The sequence below is a fragment of the Pezoporus wallicus genome, unplaced genomic scaffold, assembly GCF_028554395.1.
Source record: "Pezoporus wallicus isolate ANWC-B61680 ecotype Strahan unplaced genomic scaffold, APGP_CSIRO_Pwel_v1 scaffold_11491, whole genome shotgun sequence".
Lineage (NCBI taxonomy): Eukaryota > Metazoa > Chordata > Aves > Psittaciformes > Psittacidae > Pezoporus > Pezoporus wallicus.
Window position 1 is genome coordinate 9,639,107 of NW_026642649.1, and position 17,525 is coordinate 9,656,631.

Here is a 17,525-nt window from a genome sequence, read left to right on the forward strand (position 1 = left end):
AGGAAGGAATTTAGGCAGAGACACAGCAACCACAGACTCCTTCACTGCTGCAGACTTTCAGTAATTGTAAGTACACGCATCCTAATCCAGCTAGGCACACTTCGTTGTAGAAAAATGGCTTATACTAACCTCTACATGCTGATGCCCCCAAGTGAATTATGAATTTGTTCAATTTTAGGGCTTCCCTTCCTTACAGGCTGGTCTCAGAGTGTCCCGATGAGACCCAAGGAACCTTTGTTCTAGACCAGTTGCATGCACGTAGCCTCTGCCCCTAAGGCGGGGCATAGACTTCCCTGTCTGCCTTGTAAAGGATCATTCTGCAAACCCATTTTCCATGCAGCACAGAAACTTTGAGCCACTGATGACTGGATAGTGATGGAGACTATTTTTGTGGCAATCTGGAAACTAGCGTATATTTACTGGCAAAACATGGAACCAGGTGAGAATATCAACTGCAGCAGACACAGCTAGAATACATCTGTGTTTTACTATGTTTGATTTTGCTTCAATACAAGCGATTAGGCTTTCAGTAGTAAGCTAAAGTTGTTAGAAGCTGTTCTCCACAGGAACAAGAACCTTTTGCCAACAGCTGTGGAGGAACTTTCCTAGAAAGGCTATTTTGTGCAGTTTATAAATGTGTCTCAAGAAGACTGAGTCCACCTCACCTCTTGATGGTGCATATTTTGGATTAGGATGCATGTACTTAAAATTACTGAAATCTGCAGCAGTGAAAGAGTCTGTGGTTGCTGTGTCTCCACCTGAATTCCTTCCTTCTGTTGTTTTTCATGAGAGCTAGCCTGACACTGTTGAACTGTTAGATGTATATAACTTTTTCTCAACAGCTAATGTGAACATCTTAACACAGCAAGGGGGAGGTTTTATCACTGCAAGCAATTAACCACTGGAGCAAAGTACCATCTCTTGGTATCCTCAGACTTCATGCTTCTGTGAGATATATCTGAGCCAAACTCACATAAAGCTCCACCCCATGGAGCAAGGTGTTATACAGCAAAATGGAGCAGTTGAATTCAAAGCCTTTTGAGGCCTTTAAAACTGTTAATCTAGAGCACTGCAGTACTTTGTAGGTGCACTAGAGATGGCGTGGTCACCTCACCTTTGCACAAGCTCTGATGGGTAAGAAAAAGGCTAGTGATTAGAAACTCCAGTTTTTAATACATCTGGGCAAGTTAGCTTGAGTGGGAAAGGCAGAAAAAGAGGCAGGTTTATAGCAATATTAAACAAGATTTAGTGCCTACAACTCCTGTTACAAAGTCAGGCATCAGGACTGTAAAGAATGGTTGGAAGATAAAATGTGTTATATACCTGTATTCTGATCAAGCATTTCTTGGTAACTACTATTGTCAAAGTGACCCTTAACAGACCTAACACTATCTTCAGTTGTGATTCATACTCTGACTTCTATAAACTGACAACTAATGTTACCTGAATGCCTGGTCTGAATCATAGAATGGTTTGGGTTGGAAAGGACCTTAAGATCATTTAGCTCCAACCCCCTGCCATGGGCAGGGACACCTCACACTAAACCATGTCGTCCAAGACTCCATCCAACCTGGCCTTGAACACTGCCAGGGATAAAGCATTCACAACTTCCCTGGGCAACCTATTCCAGTGCCTCACCACAGCCACACAAAAATAACTCACATTTCTCATAGAGGTGTGATGAGGATAAACACCTGAATGTTTGTGAAGTATTCAGATCTTCTGGTCATTTATTTCACAAGAACACTTACAAATAAAGAGTATGCAAACACATGAGATAGGTGAAATATTAAAGCTTGAAAAAATGTTATCTGATGCAACATACAGCTAGCAGGCATACCATGCAAACCTCATGATAACACTTTCTAAATATACCAGCCAACAGAACGGTTTCAGGGGCTTTCAGTGAATGCGTTACACTGCTGCTAAACCATGAGCCTTCAGTGAGGTGGTTGATGCATCTTGGGAAGCTTAGCACATTTCTTCTTTCTGTGCTTCATGTATGAGAGCTCTGACACTTTCAGCTGTCTTATCAGAAGTGTGACATTCACTGGTAACAGCAGAAAACTCATGTTGGAAAGTAAATGCTAAGTGACTGCATAGCTTTCCTTAAAGACAGTATTTAATCTAGCTAGATCAGGTTTACAAGATTTCTCTTGGTATTTTTAATAACAAAAGCTGTAACAATAGTCATCATATAAACAATTAAGAGGCTTAATGATAGGAAGTTATCTTCTTTGAGAACCTATTAATCTGAACGAACCTTTCACAGGACCAACTTCCAGTCTCCAAAGAAGCAAACACTTAGGAAAAAAACCTCCTACTGACCAAATGCAAACTATCAGCTATTTCTCTTCTCAAGAGTTACCCATCTCCTTTTCCCTTCAAACATCAGTTTATACTTTTGTCTTTGCTTGACATTTTAATCTTTTCTCAGGCAAAATTTCCACTGAAAACAGTTGGATTTTGTCCAACCAAATACTCAATAAAACTACAGAAAGAATAAAGCACTCTGTTACCAAAGAAACTGTTTCTGCACAGTTCACATTATCACAGGGCCTCACTGGAGTGCCTAGGCAGCAGAGCAAGCCACACAAGTCTGTTGAAACAGACTGATGTTGTTCAGCATTTCTTGGGATTTGTTCTATTTCAAGATTTTTCTCTCCAATTCTAATAACTTATTCTTTTTTAAAACTGCTACGGTAGAAGGCATAGCTCTTCTCACATTATTCAGATGACAAACTGTATAGAGCACAATGGCTCTGTGGTAGTGCAGCCCCTAATGCAATGGTCCCCACTCAGACTAATGGCCTTACACTTTTTTTCCCCCCCTTAATTGCAACTAAATCAATCATAATTTGGAAACTTAACTGCTAAGTAATGAGACTGAAGGTGATAGTATACTAAAATATAGATACTGAAATGGAGAAGTCTATATGAGCTGACAATGACAATATAGAGGTTATTGCTGTGACAGCAGTGCAAGCACAAAGCAATCCCAGTTCACTCTGATGCCTCTGGAAGGCCTGGCTTGATTTACTTTTTATTAGCTAGCATAACAGATAAAGGAATAGCAATAATTTTACTTTGAGAGAGACACAACTTTTTTTTTGCTGTTGTATTGATTAAGTAAGAAGGTAATAAATAAATCCTTGTGATGTGTTAATCTGTTCATTTCAGAAAGACTGAAATTGAGCCATCTTCGTAGCAAAGATTGTTGATAAAATAACTGTTAGCTCAAGGCCTTTCAAATACCTGGCTGTGATGATGCTGTTAATATGGATGTGACAGAAATGTAAATGAATTGCTACTGAACCATTAGAATAAGATATCCCAAATGTATTACAAGGTATAGTCTTTGTATACTTTGAATTAAGCTGTAAATTATATAGTTCAGTTAATAAAAGGGCCCACTGAGACAACATTATTTAGCAGTCTCACAGATTACGACTCTTAGTATCTCTTGGTCTACTAGGCCAAAGAACCTGAGAGAATAAAAAATGCTACTAATTGGAGCAATATTTCTAGATAATATTATTTTAGAACAGGAAAAAATCAACTCTACTCCTTTATTTCTGCTGAACTAAACCTGTGGGTTTATCAAATTGAATAACTGGGTGGATGCCCAGTGTCCAACCTGGAAAAAATACGTGTTAAAAGAGCCCCATCTAAAGTCAGTCCAACTTGCCTAGAGCATAAATAGCCTCTCAAGAACCACACTGGATATCTAGTTTGGAAAAGCACTGACTTGCACTCTTAATATTGAAGAGATATGGAAGACTTTAACACAGCTTGGAGGGAAACTTGAAATAAATCACATGGCCAAACCAATCACTTAATGGGATGCTGGCCAGATGGAGAATTTTAAACAGAAAGGCCTAAGTCTGTAAAAACTCTGAACAAGGGCAACTGTTTTCTCCTCTGTACTACTTCCCCCAAGAATTTCCAAGTCATGTTCAGCATATTTCTGTTTGTTTTCCAGGAGCTAAACCCCATGGGAATGAAGTAGCAAGCATAAGACTTCAAAACGAGAACCTTGCTCACAACTACTCTCTTTTGACAAACTTATTTTTTCTACAGAAGTGGTTTACAAATTGTTTTTACCAAAGCCAAATCAAATGGTCCATAACTGCTTCATGGAACCATAGTAAGCCCTTAAAACCTGCAGTGATATGCCAAGTAATGGGCTAAGCATTCTTCAGAAAATTTAGAGGAGAGCAGTCCTCTGGCTCAGGAAGTCTGAGAGTCACTTCTGAGCAATACAGACAAGCTTGTGCACCTTGGCACATGGATCTGCCTCAGGTCCAGGCCAAGACAGTGGAACAAACTACTCACAACTACCACAAACCCCATTTTGCTCTATAAGTAAAGCATATGCCTTTGATCTCGTTTTCCCTACATGTATGGCACCACATTTAATTGTAAACAGGAAAACCTAATGTGGCCCCCAAACTCTACTTCAACAAGACACTTCAACACGTAACTGTCATTGCAGGAAGACAAGTGACAACAATCACAATTCTCTGTCTCAGCTTCACTTCTAGAGCAACAGGGAGAAATCCATGCATAAATACATACATATACATAGATACACATGTACATGAAAAGCTTTAGTAACTGCAGTTTACCACTCTCTGGGCTTAGAACTTGCACTTCAGCTGTGACTTACCTGACAACGAAAAACTTATCAGTCTCCGACTTCCTTGCCCCTGGATTGAATCTTCATTGGTGATGCTTTTAAAAATCTGCCGGAAGAAAAATTGTGGTGAGAGTGTGTATTCTCCAGTAACTCTTGAACAGACAAATGGCTTAGTAACTGCCTTTTTAAAAGATTCTTAGTTTTACAGCTAAGAATCAATTAGATGACCACTAATCAACCTCTAGAAACAACTTCTGTCTTTATAATACCTTATTACTGCCATAGAAAGTTTATTATATACAAGTGAGAAAGATTTCCTAAAGTTTACTAATACTGTGTGCAAAAGCATTGAGGGCAATCTGGGGGGGGGGAAATCAACAGATGACCTTTTGAACTCCAGAGTTTAGTTCCAATGTCAGTCTCTGGCTCAACAAGTTTATTAGTGGGTTTCTGTTGTTGGGACCCAAGCTACCTTCTGGCTGTGATCAGAACTGGGAAGCCTTCAAGCCAGTGTCTGGGGCATCAGCAGAACGCCACCATCAGCAGAACGCCACCATCAGTAGTTTTCACCACTGTCTCCTTGAACAGAACAGAGGAGATGCTATTGGGAGTCAGGCTTCAAGTTCAGAAGGGAGATGGTGCTACTACTGCTACTACTTCCCACTGACTTTGGAGTCAAACCAAGTGGTGCTCTGCACCCAGAAAGCTGCAGCTTCTCACCACTCTTGTCATTTGGCTTTCAGTGAAGTTCCAATTTCTGCCAGGAAACAGTAACTGAAGTCCCACTCAGCTGTGACTCACTGCTCAGTATATTAAATATTGTGTATTCAAGCTTAACTTAGAAAACAAGCTGCTCTTTGCCCCCAGAGAGCACAAAACCTGGGCAAGGGGGCACTATAGCCCAGCTAGCAGGGACTAAACAACACGCACAGCTGGCAGGTAAAGGCACAGATAAGGCCTAGATCATAGGTTGGATTTAAACACCATTATAAAAAAGTGGGCTTTGTTAGACTTGACTGTCATAATCATTTTGTTCCTCACAGACTATTTAAACAGGAAAAAGGATAGTGAGTAGAGTGGGACTATGAGCAAACTCCAATAGAAACATCCCTATTGGATCACAGCCAATTAGCTGCAATTGCACTTTTGGTCTTCTCAGCTAAGCAGGTTTCAATTTACTCACTGACACCACCACTGATTTCTGGATAGAGACATGTTTAAATCAAGATATTGCATGTGACTAGGAGAGTTTGATGAGAAGAGCTCAGTAATCTTTACCAGCCCAAGGTGTGGTCGCGCCAAGAAAAGACATTTCCTTGTCAAGATCTATTTTTCCTATTATGTCACTGCCTGACATTTATTACACATTATCCTTTAATGCTTGTTACTAATGGTCTTCTCAGGATTTTGTCCAGGACAGTAACCGGGTCAACCGACCTAGATATGTGCACATTTGCAAAATGTTCTTTTTCTCAGTCCTTAAATGCTTCTCTGGGGTTTTAGATCTGCCATGAAGCAGTATGAATAGTTGAACAGTCTCTGCTTTGAACAGACTGGGGTGGATCTGATGGAGTCCAGCCTGTTCCAAACTTTAAAGTACGTTGCTATTAAATGACCCTTTTAGGGGCCATGGCTACATCAGTAGATTGCACCGAGACACTAGGGTATTGCCACAAATCCCGATAGAGACAAAGCATCACCAACACAGCCAAACCTATACTGGCCAAGCTTGGCATTATACAAAGAGAGTAATCACACATTCAGCCCTATAACAACAACAAAGGATCCATCTATTTTGTGAAGCATTGTCCCATGCTCCTTGTCCTCCGTGGTCCAGTGGCACTGGTCTGCCACTCTTCCCACATGTATGCTGCACCTTCTCATTCACAACACAGATCCTCAGGCACAGCAGGGCATGTGCCAGAGAGGGGTCAAGAGCAGGCAGATACCAATATGTCAAAGGAAGGAACAATTATGCATGGACACACTCAGTGAAGGTTATTAGGAAGGTCAGGAAAGTGATTATATTTTAATACTGGCATTCAGAGTCAGTAGGAACGGAGGGGGAGGAAGGGAGAAAAATCTCCCAACAAAAGCCTGATTTTCTGAAAATAAAAAAGCTATTTGCTGCAGTTTGGTTTCACTAATGCAATACCAGACTGTCCCCAGTAGTTAGGACAAGGTTAACAGCACTTAATGCAGGGCAGGACAAATGAGGGTGCGTGGTCACCAATACTTGCCAGCCGCCACGCCAACTGGGATTTACAGTGTTCTGAGGACTGGGATGGGGAAGTGCACAAGCTCTTCCTGCTTGCCATTTATCATGAAAGAAATCCAGACTGATTTTAGTGGCTACAATATAATTACATAGAGAGTTTTGTCACTGTAAGTAAGCCTTGAATTCAGTCATTTGGAGATAAAACCCCTCTATCTTCTCAACTGCCTCTTAAAATATAGCTGACAGAAAGACAACATTGATCTTCTCACTTGACATCCTATGGACTTGAAGTCCTTGGTAGGAAAAGGAACAAACGTGATTTTCCCTCAATAACTTTGGTGCTCCTTTATGCCCTTGAAGTGAGAGCTCAGTCTGAATTAGTTTATATTTTCAGCTTATAATGTTATGTTTGCACATTGTGCAACCTAGCCTTATTATTTTACAAGTCCTGCTGATAAGAAACAGGATAAAAATGCTCTTATTACATGCTTCTATCCTATCCAGACATGAACACATGGGATGGGAGCTGCAACTTCAAGCCTAGCTGAGTCTCTCAGAAAACCAAAGGCTTCCTGAAGCAGCAAACCTCCTTTTGCTTTCCTTGCCTGTATCCACACTTGGTGTCATGGCCACTGATGGGAGCACATGTACTCAAGCAGTTAGAGATGCATGAGCACTTCCTTTAAAATATTCTCCAGTAAACACACATTGTAAAATCTTCTGGTCTGCTCACAGTTCCCCAAACACAGAAACATGGCAAAAGACAATGCCAGAGCCTGTGATGGCTACCTGTGAAACACGGAGAGGTACTTGAGGCCAGATCCAAGCCTCTCGGGACTTGCTGAGCTCAGGAAAAGGTTCATGTTTGGTAGCACGTTTCATTTTTTCAGTAGAGAGAAAAAAGAAGAGAGGAGACGACTGAAAGCTAAAAGTAATGTCTTGTCCTAGTATCACTTTTCCTTGTGAGTAGCTCCTGCAAATGCTAGAGGGAAGTTACGTGACCCTGAATGAGAAAGAAGGCAACTTCACACTAGCAAATGGAGCCCTTGAGACTTGCTTCCTCTTTAGCCATGGCATGTGTTATAAAACATCAAAAAAACTTGAGAAACCCCAGAGCACTACAGTCCATCAGCTACGGCTCAGGCAAAATTCCAAGTGCATCACCAAAAATTCGACTAAGCAGAAGCTAAGAAACAGAAGCTCTCACAGCTAATTAAAAATATCTTCCCAAAATACCTCTACCTTTCACCCATCTGCATGGAACAGTAACAAGGACAATACTCTTGCTCCTGGATGTAAACTGCTTACAGTGTACACCTGGTGTACCCCTACTAAGCCTCCATGTACCATGTACCTCTAGGTTAAGATGAGGCAAATACTTCTGGACATATGTACAGTGTGAAGTAGGTCTGGAAGAAGCTGTGACCATGTTTGCCTGGTGTTGCACTTAGAAAATCTGCTTTTGGGTACCACATTGACCAGTAATAGTGCAGTATGCTGATAAAACATGCTTTGCACCACTAAATCCCTTTAGCATGCTTGTATATTGTGCAGCCCAACTTAGCTGATTTAAAAGTCCTGCTGATACGAAGCAGGATTAATATGATTTTATTACATGGTCTACCATTGGTAGACATGCACAACTGACAAATACAAGCCCTTACTCCTTTTCCTACGCACAGCACAGAAAAACACTGTCATGCCTCAGTCTTTATGCTCTGTATCAGTAGCTTCTGCTGCAAAAGAATGGTAACATTTGATGATCATAACTGATATAAACTATCTCACGTAGGCCAGGATTTCTTATGTTTAAACCAGAGGAAACTGCAATTATATTAAATCCAACACTGCACTGTCTGGAGTTGTTGCCTTTATATGGTGAATATCATGGATGTGGCCTAATGGCTCAATCCAGTCAAGTTCCAATTTCAGAAGGTGCTAATTAAAACCTAGAATATTTTACACTGACAGTACAGATTATAACTACAGTAATAGTTAATGCAGATTAATCAGGTACTGTAAACTGGCAAAGCTCTAGCCTGGACCATACTATCTATTCACAAGAGCTTCTTTTTAAAATAACATACCTAAGAACATATGAAAGTATTCCGATAGACCCTCACTTCTAAGCAGTACTATCCAAATCTGTATGCATGATTGAAGTCTAAGTAAAAGAACACTAGAAACTACAACAGTGAAGCAACAAAGTATTTTCTGTTTGTATACAGTAGCTCTGAGAATGAAAAGCAGTAGATAAGAGCACTGTGAAAATGGAAGGCTGTAACCTGTGCTTGATTCAAATCACAAGTGAAAAATAGCATCAACTCAGCCCCCAGTTGTGCTTCAGCAAACAGAAAAAGTATTGCTAGATGTGTCAGAGGTAAATATGCGGTGTTACAGAGCTGGGGGAATAGACAGGCTGTTTAGTAACTGCCTGTACCACGCTTGCTTCAAGCTCCAGTTATCTGTTCTCTGCTTTTCAAGAGCACTACACCTGCCTGCAGATTTAAAGCAAACTAAACAGGGTTAACAGCCTGAATTCAATGGTCAGGAGCAAAAGAAGCAGCTGATGCTTTGGCCCTGTCTCCTTCCATCTGTTTGTATCCCTTAGCTCGTCTGAGATGTAAGACAGGTCCAAAACTGCCCAGCACAACGCAGGATACCAGTTTTCACTCTGCATGGCTTTGCTGATGTCAGTTTAAATCACCTTGGAGCTACTGTTATAACAGACCTGTATATACGTGGCACGGGTGTCAAGAAATTACTCTCCCCTAACCTAGTTCTGTTGGCTTTTATGGTTGCCCTCTTTATTACACTGAATTCTTAACGTTAGGACAACTCTTTAAGCAAGTGAGAAAAGTCTCATAGCCTTTCCCTTCCCACAGCTCAGCAGTGAAGCACCTTTCCAGAGTAAAAGAATATAAGATATCATTCCAAGTCCACGATTCATGTACTACCATTCCCTTTAAAGAAGGAATTCCTCAGTAGATCTGCAAATGGGTGAATACTCCCATTTCCTCCCAAGTGCTGAATTTACAAAGAAATGTTTTTTTTTGTGGAAAAAAAATGACTAAATAAATAGACACTAAATAAATGCTTCCTTTTTCTCCATCACTTGACTTCTGCCACATCTTGGGAACACAGGGCACACTGGGATATAATGGACAAATCATGAAAGGAGCAGACAGAGTCCTGAGCCTGTCACTGACAGAATTAAGGCTATAATCCCAGGCACCACTTTGAAAATCTAGTCCTAATTACTGGCAGTGCTTCAGCTACAACCCTCACTCTGTTAACAGAATTATCCAGCTCTTGAATGCAATATATTCCACTTATCCTGTTAGCTGGTTAAGCCACTGTGCTGGCACCGGACTATCTTTCTATCAGGTACTTCCGATGAGCAGTCAGTTGCTCCAGCAGCAGCCTGGAGCTCCCTGCAGCCGGCTCACATCCCTGAAGGACTGTGGCCACACACACACAGGGTCTGCCTCATGTGTCACAGTCAGCCCTATTCTAGCCTTGTAATACACTATATCTTAATGCCATTCCCTAATTAAGAGGAGAATTTGCCCTTTGTGGGCATATGGCAATTGCCCTCTGTCTGCCTCACAGAATCACAGGATCATAGAATGGTCTAGGTTGGAAAAGACCTTAAGATCATACAGTTTCAACCTCCCTGTCATGGGCAGGGACACCTCAAACTAGACCATGTCACCCAAGGCTCTGTCCAACCTGGCCTTGAACGCTGTCAGAGATAGAAAATTCAAAACTTCTTTGGGCAACCTGCTCCAGGCCTCAGCACCCTCACAGTAAAGAACTTCTTCCTTATACCTAACCTGAACTTCCCCTGTTTTAGTTTGAACACCGCCCATCTTGCATGTCTGTTTATTGATTACTTCATGGACTGCTAGGAGACAGAAGTTTTTCATTCCAAAAAACTGCTCCCCTAGAAACCCTTTAAAAAGATATCAAGGAAATGAGTAAACAGTTTCTTCCCCATTGAAAATGCAATGAATTCTTTCAGCAGATTCCAGAGAGCAAACCCTGGCAGCCAAACTAAATTACCACGAAAAAATCCTGCTTAGTCCCTCCAGAAGGCAGCTATCAACACACTTGTGACAAGAGGACAGTCAATGACAGTACATGCCAAGTGTATGAGATCTCCATGTCTGCATGAAGATCTTTCATATTCTCCAAGCTACCGTATGGGGGTACAATGCTATTTCAGCATAACCGCAAGCTAGAAAGCAATATGAAGAGCAACCACTTCCAATTAAAACAAAATCGAGGACTGAGGCAACAAATCAGTACCTCCCACAGGGTCCAATATCTTTTCTTCCAAAATTTTATTAGATTTAACTTTTTAATTATTTCAGCAGTTCTGGCTAATAAACTTCAGCTATCCTTTGGCAGCAGAGGAGAAGCTTTGATTACATATTCTGATCTTCCTTCGCTCTTTGAAACTTCATTTAAATAAACTCTTAGATTTTCAGATACTTAAACACAATCACATGTGCATGCGGACAGGCTTTGGGCTGTGCCTTCTGGGTAATGGCTGGACTACACTGAAGCAACAGCCAATTTTTCTGTGTATATAGAGTACTTCTGGGATGACTGCTTCCTGCAGCATACCTCACCAACTGCTCACAGGTGGGCTCTAAGGCTGCATGCTCTTTGATGCCAGTGACCCTTTGAGAGCTAACAGGTCTCTCAGTAAGTTTGAAGTGGTCCAAGGGTGACAGCACTTTACAGCCCCAAAGTGCAAAACAAACTCTGGTTGAGTTAGCAGAGAAGGCGGCTCCTTGCAGTTGCTAAACAGCTTTGTGCTTCCCAGAGTTACCACCATCCACGAAAAGAAAAGCCTTCAACAAAATCTGGGTTTACGATCAAATGTACATCGGGCAGCTGCCTAATGCAGGACAGGACTGGCCCTGTAAACCTGACAGGGCCGTACACAGAGTATTAATGCGCTTAAGCACCCTTAAAACAAGAACCGCTTGTAAATATTGCCCTCTTGGTAACAGCTAAGCAAGACCCTATAGCCCCCTGAAATAACCGGGAGGTTTGTCACTGACAGGTGAGACAGGCCATGGGGCACTGCTTGGATCCTGTAATTCTCTGTAAGACTTGATCCCATAGACTCCAAATTCAAACTTTTAAAGAACACATTTTGTTTGCATGGAAAACTAAAAAACTGCTGTTAACATCTTTTCTCTTTGCACTATGAAATGATCAAACTGTAGGGCATATGTAGTGAAAATATTCTAAACTCTTACATATCCATGATGTCTTCAGCAGGCAGGAAACTGTGTTAGGCAACAGTCTGTACTTCCAGACAGCCTGAGTTAGAACTTCAGAAATTCCTCAGTCTTCTAATGCAGTTTGGTTGGAACAATATGCAGATGAGAAACTCACGTGTGAGAGACAACCATATCCTTCAGCTAAGCTCTGCATGAACGCTCAATGCATTAGTCTTGCTGTCAAAGCCTCTGGACAAGAGAATCAAGTCAATGACCCTTCACGCCATACAAGCGGCAGCAAGGCACTGAACAATGCCCATTCTTCTAAATGAACGCCCCAAACATCGATTCCCTATGAATAACATTATTTCCAGTAGTGAGTTACAGACTCTTTACTTTCAACCTTGGATCCCGCTTCAGGCAGCAATGAAGCCACTGCAGAGATTTACAGTCTGATTTAAAAAGTAGAGAAATATCTCTGCTACTTCAAGCGCCCCTCGATCTTGCTGAATGACTAATAAAACATTTTGCTCCACAAAGCATTTTTCTGGTTATGTTGACATAGGAAGCTGAGAAGACAAAAACCCCAAGTTTTTCCTTTTACAGTATCTACAGTCACTTAGTTAATGCAGCCTTATTCACTCCCTGTGTTTCTCCTGTCTTATCTTTTGGGAGATAGATTACACCCAGCAGAAACTACTTACCATAGCTCAGGAAACCGAGGTGGAGGGTTGCTTGTGTGGTGGTTGTTTTTAATTTTTCCTGGTTTTAATTACTTTTATTTCCCATTCACTGTTTTGTTTTTCTTACATTGCTTCTTTCTGGAGCAATGGGCTTCAAAAAGTCAACAGCCTCCTCCAGTGAAGCAGGCTTGTAGCAATACTGATTGTAATCAAACTGCCATAGAATAACCAGTGTTGGGAGAGAGCTCCTCAAGTCATCTAACCCTTCAACTTAGGACCAACTCAGAGCAGGCTGCTCAGGGCCCTGTCCAGTTCAGTTTTGAGTATCTACAAGAATGGAGGTCCCACAAACTCTATGGGCAATCTGTGATAATGTTTGCCTACTGTCCTCAGGAAAAAAAATATTCCTGAGGTCTAATCAGAATATCCCGTATTGCAACCTGTGTGTATGGCCTGCTGCTGTTTCACCATGCACTGTGAGAAGTCTGCCTCCTCCTTCCCTACAATCTCCCACTAAGTATTAATGGCATCACTACATCCCACCTAAACTTCTCTTAAGACTGAACAAATCTAGCTCTGTCTCTGCTACTCCTTGGATGTAATAGCAACAACCAGTCTAAAGGATGAAGCAAACGGGGGCCAGACTCATCCTGAAAATGACCATGATGGGGTGTTTACAGCAAACTTGAAGTATGGCTCAGACTTCTGCGGGGAAGCAGCTTTTAGAAAATCCAATCTCCAATAACAGCTGAATTCACTACAGCATTTTGGTCATCAGAGAAAGCCTCCTGAAGGATTTGGCCTGTTGCATATTGAATGCAAAAGGCTTCTGAACATAAAGTCATTAAATACGACAGGAGGGGAAAGGGATGTCAACTAAATGCAGGAGTGCTGTCACTGCAGACATATCATTAACTATAGTGTGCATAATGATACAATTCTTGCAGCTCTTAATAAATAAATCACATCTTATCAGCAAGAGAGGTGTTTTCTGTTGCATGTGTCAGGTTTGATGGAAATCAGTGTAGAATTCATTTCAAACACTTCAGTCAACCCTGGGAAATTGTTCTGTGGAACAGAGCAAGGCAACACAGAGGTTCATACCTCATGCTACACACATCAACCACACCGTCCTCATTCGGTACTCATACAGAAGTGACTCCCATCCCCAGACAACCTCCATATCCCCTGCTCCCCAGACTCCTCCCCTTGCCTTACCTCCCCTGCACGTATATTCTGCAGAAAACATCTGCCCCTCATCCCCACAGGAACATTCCTGACCTCTGCCAGGCAAACAGCTCATCCCTCCCTTCTTTCCCTGTGCAGGCTGCCCCTACACTCACTTGTCTGCAGCTGTATGAGCGCTGATGAGCAAAGAGAGGGGAGCAGAGCTGGGCTGTTGCTGGAAGCCATGGTGAGCCGAGGCTGGTGCTCTGCCACAAGGCTGCCCTTCCAGCAGCACCTCTCACTCTGCTCTTCTCTTTCTTCCAGTAGCAGGAATAAAACTTTCTTTGTCAGCATCCAAACCTTTGGGCTAAGTAGAAGCAGGTCTGATCCAGGCCACCTCCTTGGACCATGCCCCTTAACCAGTTGGTAGGAGAAGAACAGGAGACCTAACTTTTCCCCTCCCATCTTGGGGCAGGCTGTGCTACCAGTCTACAGAGACACAAAGGATGACTGCTGAAAACAGAAGTCAACTCTGACCCCTCTGAAAGTGGGAAGAGTTTGGCCACTGGTTTTGTGGCATTAATATTTCATCCTCTTCTGCTGCAGTAGCATTATATATCCCTGAACTGCAAGACACTGAAGCAACCTGTGCTGATCCCCCATTAATGATGCACCACTCACAATAGAAAGTGAGGATGTCATGACACAGACTGGGCAGTTTCCCCCTTCATTCTTCACCCTCAAAGGCACAACTGAAAAATAAACATGCAAACCCAGAGCATCCTCTCAGGGGTAAAAGCTCTAAAACCAAGACCTCCTGGACTTCCTAATCAAGAAGCTATTTAAAATTGTGAAAGGAAGCAGCCAACAAAAATGTGAAAGCATTACCTAGAAAATGAAAGAAAAAGTAGAACAGGAAAAGAGAAAAATAGAAAAGGCAAGTCTATATAGAAGAAGAGTAGAAAAAAGAAAGGAGTGGTGGAGGATGCTGTAAGGAAAGCAAACAAATAATAGAATCATAGATTGGTTTGGGTTGGAAAAGACCATAAGATGATCTAGTTCCAATCCCCTGCCACAGGCAGGGACACCTCACACTTAGACCAGGTTGCGCCAAGCCCAATGTGGCCTTGAACACTGCCAGGGATGGGGCAGCCACAGCTTCTCTGGGCAACCTGTGCCAGGGCCTCAGCACCCTCACAGGGAAGAATCCCTTCCTTGTATCTAACCTAAATCTCCCCTGTTTAAGTTTAAACCCATTATCCCTTGCCCTATCACTAGTCCCTGATGAAGAACTCCTCTCCAGCATCCTTGCAGGCCTCCTTCAGATCAGAAGGCTGCTGTGAGGTCTCCATACAGCCTTGAAACAACAGTTCTTCTGTAAGCTATACAATTCTCCTCCTCCCTTCAGACACATCTAAAAAACCCCTGAACAAACACCAAAAGCTCCCCCCCCACAACGTCAACAGTGATCAGTACAGCTTTGTTACAACTCAAACCTGAGGGCTGCAGCTTTCAAACCTCTGTGTTGATGAAGGTAAGTTAGATCCTTTTGGGAAAAAAACGAGAAATAAATAGATTGCTATAAAACCCAGGGTTTCCTGACAACTACCGGCATCTCCAGACTTTTCCAGTATTAAGCTTAATTATTCCCATACAGCTGAATCACCTCTGTGGTAACAGATACTGGTTGCCCTCAAACACTTCACCTCTGGAATCACAGTCCTAGTACAGTTACACTCTGCTAGACAAAAGGTCATAAATGTGTTGGCACCTGAAATATAATACATTATGTATTTTGTGAACTAAACCTTAACAATTTCCTGGAGTTAGTTCAGTAGTATGAGCAATGCTGGTGGTCCTTTGCTAACAATATCAACATATGGTGTAACCAATGTGGTTTATACTTCTGTTCACCACAAAGTCCTACTGGATTGACATATAGGCAAAAAGGGTCTCAGTGTAAATAAAAATCAGTCCTGTTGACTTAAAAAGGAAACTGTCTAAGAACAATTTAGTTGCTTTCCATCAGATTTTGTAGATGTAAGAATATAAGCCTGTCTTTAAACTGCAGATATTTACACTGGAGAGATTTAGTGACCCAGTTTTGTGTGGACTTGGCAGCACTAGCTATCAAGCACTAGCTGCCAAGTTGGACTTAATGATCTTAAAGGTCTTTTCCAACCTAAATGATTCTACGATTCTATTCTGTGATTCTGTGATATTAAGCGGGGAGGGGCTGCATGCTTTCAGTCCGGATGGAAATGTGCTCGTCTGAGAACCCAGCTAGCTAGCTGGGAAAAAAACCCAACATTTAAAGGAAGTGGAAAAGGTTTCTCAAGATATTCAGGGATTAAATGAACAGAGTTCAAAATTCTATTGAAGAATATTCTTATATACACCTGCTGATATACTGACCTACATCAATGTCCTCACTTGAACCTCCTTTGTCCTTAATCTTTTTCATACAAGTAATAATTATAGCAAAAATGATTTAGAAAAGTATGTAATATTGTATAACTGTATTCCATCAGCAAAACAACATTAAGGGAACAGGATTATCCTGTTGAGCTCTCAGAAACCAGGAAATGTAAACCTGAAATATAACTCTGAAGCTTTAAGATTGCCTCTTGATGAATATAAACTGCAATGCTGCTTTCTTTTTTTAGCTGTCCCTGGTCATAACCTTTTCCCAGTGTAACATTACAGATACATTTTTGGATCACCTGGGTTTTGTGAGAAGTAAAGGCAATCCAGGATATACTTGAGATTCAGATAAAACATAAACCTAAAGGCTGAATCATCAACGTTAAAAAAGGGAAATGTACAACTGAAAGGTAAGAGTAGAAAACAAGAGAAGCATGGTGGAAAGCAATAAACATCCAAAATGTCCTCTAAATCCACACACTATAACTGGGTGCAAGCTCACGTCACAGTCAGCCCTGCAGTTATATCTGCTGATTTTACATAGGTTATCTGAGGGTATGAGTGATTTCAGGACAGATTTTAAATACTGATTGCTTTTATAAAGGGTTGTGCTTTGTGAAACGACAACAATATTCTTCTCCCCCAGAATCTTCCTCCTGTTCTCCCTTCTTCCCAGGACAAAGGAAAGCAGACAAGGAAACAAAAGAAATGTTCCAAGAAAAGCGAGTTACTTTTCTCCTTTACACTGGCTGCTGGAAAATCCTTGGTTACTGAAAATCCAATCAGGACTAAAGTTCCTCTAACAGTGTGTGTGTCAAAGCTTTGTAAAATTATACTTTGCTTTTGCACGGCACTCATATATTTGGGTAATTTCTCATCTGTGTGTCCTCAACATTTCCCTTACATCTGTAAATCTGCAGGCTACAGCTCTGACTATAACATAGTGCAAGCTTGCCTAGTGCATCAAGAACCCCCAGAGACCCCAGATATATCTCAATGCTCCTTTGCAAAAAACCTACAGATTTTATTCAACTCTTACAACTTCCATCATAGCCCAAAGAAGCTGTCCAAAGCATCATGCTTTATAGTTAAATAGGTCATTTAAAATGGCCAGGTAAAGAAACACAATGTAACGACAAGCAAATTGTATCTAG

General features: G+C 41.6%; 1 protein-coding gene across 10 annotated transcripts in view; it reads right to left on the reverse strand.

The window, feature by feature from the left end:
• HECW1 (HECT, C2 and WW domain containing E3 ubiquitin protein ligase 1) overlaps window positions 1–17,525 on the reverse strand; it is a 246,136-nt gene that overhangs the window by 90,034 nt on the left and 138,577 nt on the right. For 8 of the 10 annotated variants that reach the window (XR_008975135.1, XM_057431264.1, XM_057431265.1 and 5 more), the window contains one exon: window positions 4,670–4,748. Coding sequence is in view for 9 of the 10 variants with exons in the window: in XM_057431264.1 (XP_057287247.1) it covers window positions 4,670–4,748 (79 nt within the window). In the remaining variant the exon portion in view is untranslated. The remainder of the gene's footprint in view (window positions 1–4,669; window positions 4,749–17,525) is intronic. The other 2 variants (XM_057431266.1, XM_057431262.1) reach the window with 1 other exon arrangement.